This window comes from Capsicum annuum, chromosome 1 (genome assembly GCF_002878395.1).
Source record: "Capsicum annuum cultivar UCD-10X-F1 chromosome 1, UCD10Xv1.1, whole genome shotgun sequence".
NCBI classification, from domain to species: domain Eukaryota; kingdom Viridiplantae; phylum Streptophyta; class Magnoliopsida; order Solanales; family Solanaceae; genus Capsicum; species Capsicum annuum.
Genome location: NC_061111.1, coordinates 111,833,303 through 111,840,404, shown reverse-complemented (window position 1 = coordinate 111,840,404; position 7,102 = coordinate 111,833,303). Strand labels below are relative to the sequence as shown.

The following is a 7,102-nucleotide window of genomic DNA, read 5'->3' as shown; positions in this document are numbered from 1 at the left end:
AATATTGCTGGAAAAATGTCAGAATAAGCGTAATTGGAATTTTATCGACTTTATTATCAAATTCAGCGTGTTTACTTGACTGTAAGTGTTCCTACAATATTGTTTCCGCTTTTAATGATCCAGAGACAAGTATTTCATCAGCTTTATCAATTATTTTTGCAACTTAATGTGCGATTATGTGTCTATGCGTAGTAGTTACTCTGAAATATTCTTTTACAATTACGCGACTGTGTTTGCTACGAGTGTTTAGTTTGGATAGAGATTTGTATGCCAAAGTAGTGAATAAGGAATATATTAATAAGAGTTCTTACGAGAATTGATGTAGACTCACAAAATATATAGGAAGAGGACTTAGGGGTCATTTGGTGGAAGGAATAAAAAAAATAATCTTAGGATAGAGTTAAGAATTAACTATATCTCATATTTGGTATAAAGTATTACTTAATTCCGAGATTATTTTATCCCATCATTTATACTAAAATAATGCGATTACCATCAAAGGATACGTTGGAAGCCATTTTCTATCATGCCAAATAGACTCCCCAGGTATATATGTATGGACATATGGATGAGTCCTAATATAATATCAAGCATAAAAGATCATATTTCATACAAGTTGGAGTGAAAAATAATGTTGCTGATGGGTCAAAGTTTCATGCCACTGGGGTATTATGCATTGAAGTGCACTTGGCCTGACAATTTCTAATTATACTTGGATTGTTCTGAAAAGTTAAAGTCATTAACGTAAATATCAAGTGTTAGTAGAATATGAATTTGTGGTAACAAAGTATGTCCATTATATGAGTATTTATATAAGTACTATATATGGGTATAAGTAGTTATAATAATCTTATGAATTATTATTGTTATAAAAAGTTGATTTCTTATATGATTACGTGTAACAAGTCATTAAGAAATTAGAGGAAAAAAATACAAATTTGGAGCATGAATGCTCAAAAAGTTTTTCGATAACATCCAAACAAATACAAGTGTTCAATATCCTAAAATATGACTTAGTTATTATATTAAAGCTGATATAAATTATGCATGATGAAATTTAAATTTCAAGCTCACAACAAAGTGTTCTATAATTAACTAAACCTAAATTCTGTATCTTTATGGGTTCAAAGATGCTCACTTACTTTTAATTCAAATATTAATATGTCAATGCAATATAGGAATATTTATATTTTCATTTAAAAGAATGTGATAAAATAAATCTACGAGCAAAATATATGATAAATTTAAAATATTATTTAATTTGAGTTCTTTTCAAAGTCATTTATATTATCTTATATGGTTATAAACTTTTGATTTTGGAGTTTAAGGACTTTCTATTAAGGAAGGTTAAACAAGACTTTGACTCCTAATAAATATTAATTATCACGTTCTTTTTATTAGGATTTGCTTTAATTTTCTACCATAATTAAAGTTTTTTTTGATGTAAAATATTTTCTTTTCTTGAAAATATTTCTTCCATATTTGATTAGTCCTTTTGGACTTCTATAAATTGAGGATCTTTTCTTCCTACAAATAATACAATAACATCCATAAGTAAAGAGTTTTATTTTGGAGAGATTTATTCACTCTAGGTTTGTATTTGTAAAATTAGTTTTTCAATATGTAGGTCATTTACTAAAGCATATTAAATATTATGTTATTTTTATTATAATTTTTTTGTAATCTTATTTTGTGAATGTTTGTAATGTAAATTTCGCATAACGTCATGTTATTTTAATTTCAACTTTAAATATTTTCTAGGTTTATGAGTATATTTTTGCTTATAGAACTTTATGAGTTAGAGCTGTAATTTTTGTTAATGGATCTTCAATTTTGTGATTTTCTGATTTGTTTTCTTATGAACAAAAATATTTATATTTGTTTGTGCTTGGTTAATAGAATGATTGAAAATTTTCTTATGTGGGTGTGGACATGTATTAAATTATAACGTATGTTAATACCTCATGAAAATGATTATGAGGTAATTTTTTATTTTTCTTTTTTTGTGTGTTAGAAAAAATTTCCTATCAGTTTGAGTTTACATTTTTAAGTTGCTACTCAATTAATCATAGTCACCATTTACATGAATTTGCAATCTACGTTAAAGTACACATTAAAAAATTAATTTAAATAAAAAAATAATTGATCATATAGTCCTAGATTAAGTGACATGAAAGACATTATGGTTACATATGCATTAAATTAAGTATATGTTTGGAAATACCATAGGTCCAAGGATGAGAGATTGAATTAAAATAAATCTAACAAACAAAACGAGTTTTAACTTCTACTATTTCAAAATCTCAAAAAAAGTAATTTTTTTTTAAAAGTACTTTTGAGAAAAATACATTTAAAAGCAATTTTAAAAGCTTAATCAAATACTGATAGTTAGTAAAATACTAATAGTTGCTCTGTCTTTAAATTTATTAGTCAAACGCAAATTATTTCTCGTCGAAAGATACACATCGAAGTAATTTTATAAAATTAAACTCATTGAAGCAAATTACATGTGTGAAACGCATATACGAAGACTAGTATTTTAATAAGTTGTTATAACTTGCAATTGCTATTAATGTAATTATCTAAACGTATTGCTAAAATTTGTAATTTTGAATCTATTAATACTATATGGATAATTTTCTCTATAAAATTTCCTAAAACTATGCAAACACTTCTTAGGCCCAGGCCCAAGCCCAATATTCCAGAAATGCTATAAGGACATCAAACAGCGTGTCATATGGAACACACTCAAATCAGCATTGTGACGCGTCTTTCTCGGTGAAAGTGTCTTCGGCGGTCACAGGAGATGTTCACGCGAAGAATTCCTTGCCTTTTCGTGCTCTAAACAACCATCTGTGGTCAGATCTCCTCCCAACCAACCATGGTATTAAATGGAAAACATTAAAATAATCTTTGGTTTATCTTCTTTCGTTTTTATCTTTGATTCTATTATCTGGTTTTTCAATGTGTTACTTCTATATCTGTGATATAATTATTATTTTGATTAGCTACATTAATGACTAGATGATTGATTTTCTTGTTTACCAAAGTATCAATTTTTATTTTTTCCTTATTTCACTTTTTCTTTAATTTGCTCTTTGTGTATCTATGGTATATAGTCCACCTTGGAATTTTATTCAAAAAATTGGTTTTTTGGCATTTCATTTTTTGGATTGAAGATTCGAAAAATATTCTTACATTTTTCTAAGCAATTTTAGGGCATGGTTATTGTGGAACAGGTTAGTTGAATGGCTGATGATTGCTTCTATTATTGTTGTTTATTGGTCAAATTGTACATGAGAGGAAGGGTTAAAAGAGAGGGGTATGGTAGATGGAGTGCAACAAAGATGATGCTTTGAGGGCTAAAGAAATTGCAGAGCGGAAATTCTTGGCTAAGGATTTTTCGGGAGCGAAAAAGTTTGCTTTAAAGGCCCAGAATCTGAATCCTGGACTTGAAGGCATTAGTCAAATGTTGTCAACACTCGGCGTTCATATTGCTGCTGAGAGCAAAGTTAATGGTGAAGGAAATTTTTATGGAATCCTTGGTGTTAGTCCCAAAGCTGATGATGAGGCTATAAGGAAACAATATAGGAAACTTGCCCTCATGCTTCATCCTGATAAGAACAAGTCCATAGGGGCCGAAGCTGCGTTTAAGCATGTTTCAGAAGCATGGAGTTTATTGTCTGATAAAACGAAGAAAACAGCATATGACACCAGAAATATGAATGCCTTGCAGCAGAGAGTTCAGGCTGAAATCGCGGATTCTTCTCAACAATCTACGCAGAATGGTTTTCACAAATTTGCAAAGAATGCTGCTTCACGAGTGAGGCCTCCTAAGTGTAGTACCAGTAAAAAGAGTTCTTCATTTGGAACAAAGGAGCGTGGTACATTTTGGACTGTTTGCTATCGGTGCAAGATGCAGTATGAGTATATGCGGATGTACCTTAACCATAATCTTCTGTGTCCCAATTGTCATGAAGCCTTCTTTGCTGTCGAAACAACGCCACCATCCAATGGCTCAAAGAAGTCTACCGACTGGGATTATTCTCAGCAGCAAGAAAACACATACCACCAGGGAATGAAAAAGGATGCATCAACTACAGGAAGAAACAGTTCAAGATCTCCAAATTTTGTGTCGTCTATGGTCAATAACACTGATTCTCCTGATCAGAATGACTTCCAGTGGAGCCCATTTTCTAAAACTGCTGGTCATGCATCTGCTGTACAAGCCGCTAATATGGTACAACAAGCATATCAGAAAGTAAAACGAGAGCGTCAAGAAGCACAGACGGCGACGAAAAGAGAGGAGGCATTAAAAAGGAAAAATCATTCGTCCAAACGGCCAAGTGCACCTTTATCAGCTGGACAGTTTAATGCTTTCAAGAGGAAAAAAGGCTTAAATGATCCCAGCCCAAGTAGGCTCAGGCATAGCTGGGAATCTGCTGGAGGTAGCACAGCAAGTCCAGCTGAAGTTCAGCGGGGTAATAGTGAAAGGGTTAAGCTGAATGTCACTAACCAGTTGCGTAATGGAAAGGAGGTATCCTACAATGATGTCAAACATTTACTGATGGAGAAGGCCAAGAAAGAAATATTGAAAAACCTAAGAGATCAGGGCTCAGCTACCTTGACTACACCTATGTCTTCAAGGGAGGTAAGTTTAACCAAGGAAGCTAAGGAGAGAAAAAATGTAGAAATTCATGTCTCTGAGTTTGATGTCAGAGAAAATCATAATGCAGTTCATAAACAAGTTGCAATTAAAACCAATGTCTTTGCAAATAGGTCTAGTTCTGGAACTTTTGACAACTATTTAGATAATAAGCCTGCTGTGTGTATGTCGGTAGATGTTCCAGATTCAGATTTGCACAATTTTGATAGTGATCGAATAGAAAGTTGTTTTGGACCGAACCAGGTCTGGGCTGCATATGATGACAGTGATGGGATGCCTCGATATTATGCTTTGATTCTCAAGGTGGTTTCTCTAAATCCTTTCAAGGCCAGAATTAGTTGGTTAAATTCATATAACAGTGGAATAGGGTCGCTAAACTATGTCTATTCCGGTGCTCCAAAAACATCTGGATATTTCAGAAGAGGCAGGCACGAAATTAGAACCTCGGTTAACTGTTTCTCTCACAAGGTCAGATGGACAAAAGGTCCTGGTGATACAATTCAAATATTTCCTAGAAAGGGGGAAGTTTGGGCTTTATATAGAAACTGGTCCGCAGAATGGAATGAGTTCACGGAGGATGATGTAATACACAAATATGATTTGATTGAAGTACTTGAAGATTTTAATGAAGAATGTGTGGTAGTTGCTCCTCTCGTCAAAGCTGCTGGCTTCAAGTCGGTGTTCCACAAACATTTAAACCCCAGGGAAATAAGAAAAATTCCTAGGGAAGAAATGTTTCAGTTTTCTCATGAGATTTCAGCGTTCTTGCTTACAGGAAAAGAAAGCCCAAACGCTCCCAAGGGTTTTCGGGAGTTGGATCCAGCAGCTATGCCTGGAGAACTTCTTGAAGTAATTCAAGACATAGAAGAAATTGAATGCATGGATCCCAAAGGAAGCAGGGAAGAAAATACAATTGGTGGTTCAGGAGCAAGGAGTAGCAATTTGATGGAAGAAACTTGCAGCTCCATGGAAGATAAGGAAGTTATAATATTAGATTCCTGATATACTAGGTTATTATTATGTAGCGTTTTCAACTTTTTAAAGAAAATGGTTGATGAGAAGTGTCTTAGTGTAGCTTCCATGAGTTCATTCCCTGTTGACATTGTACTTTTGCTTGAAATATCTGCAAAACGCCTACAATTCAAAGTAGAACTTGTCTACTATTCAAAGGTAGACATATGATTCTTGATATTTCAAGCTCCAAGTGGAAAAAGATTAGGATGTAACTAGTATTTGTTAGGATCTTCTTATTTCATGTATAAATGAGATGAGTTTTTGTACGCTCACATGACAAGATATATGGTACTTTTCAAAAGCTTATGTTCATTGCTCTGTTGCTCAACATTAGTTCTAATGCTCACATGACAAGATGATTTATGGTACTTTTCAAAAGCTTATGTTCATTGCTCTGTTGCTCAACATTAGTTCATCGCAGATTTAGTATTACTGGTTTGCCTGAAAGTCTTATGTTGTTCCTCTGGTCTGCTGACATTCCTTGTGAATTTTCGGTGGTTGGTTCATTCTTATCACCCTAGATTTGAAGTTAGGGGTTTGCCTTTTGTTTTCTGTTCTACACCTGGTCTTGAAATCTCTCGGTTGTTTATTTTTCTTTAATTGCATTGCTGGTGTCCTGGGTTTCGAGCATCGTTATGGTGTTTGCAATTTCTTTTATTTTTTTCCCTGGCAGGAGTTGCAGTTGTTTTGCCCTTACCTGGGTCTGCAGTTGTAATTAAAAGTTATTGCCATGGTATTCTCTCCTGTACCTCCGGAGAAGCAAATGAGAGTGCATTCTTGTATTTACTACTGTAGTTATTCTGATTCATGGCAGCCAGCATATATTTCTTCTCATTTTATTGAAGTCTGTTTTTCCTCTGCTGATGAAGAGGATTTCATTAATTATTTTGTTGTAATACTGTTATGCGTGCTACTATCTGTTGTTTGTTACTGTAAGACTACTGCAATCTTTTTCTGTTGTACTTCCATTAGGTCTTTTCCTAGATTGTTTTTGTCTTGAGCTGAGGATCTATCGAGAACTGCCTCTCTACGCCACATCCTAGGTAGAGGTTAAGGTCTGCATACACTCTACCCTCCTCAGACCTCACTTTTGTGGGAAATACACTGGGTATGTTGTTACTGTTGGGTATTGTTGTTATTGTTGTTGAAGAGAATTTCGTTAAGAGCATCCAGGTAATGCAAAAATGACATTTTATTAAAGTCTAATTCTGGAAGTCTAATTCTTATTTGGCTTTTTAACTTTGAATTTGTGAATGCAAGTGTTAGATGAGACTGTCAGTTTCATTGTTTATATTGGATGGTTGATGAAATTGACAAACCTAGTATTGCTGAGAGGCCCATGGCCTTTGATGTTAGTTGGATGTTAGTTGCCTCCTTGTTCTTTTTCCTTTTCTTTTCCCACTGCTTCATCCATCATATCAA

At 33.6% G+C, this 7,102-nt stretch overlaps 1 protein-coding gene across 1 annotated transcript; it reads left to right on the top strand.

Moving 5' to 3' along the window:
• Window positions 1-2,724: 2,724 nt before the first annotated feature.
• On the top strand, window positions 2,725-5,992 carry LOC107876829. Its single transcript, XM_016723672.2, has 2 exons — window positions 2,725-2,884; window positions 3,240-5,992. The coding sequence occupies exon 2, from the start codon at window positions 3,332-3,334 to the stop codon at window positions 5,666-5,668; it is 2,337 nt and encodes a 778-aa protein (XP_016579158.1). The 5' UTR covers window positions 2,725-2,884; window positions 3,240-3,331; the 3' UTR covers window positions 5,669-5,992.
• The last annotated feature ends 1,110 nt before the right edge of the window (window positions 5,993-7,102 follow it).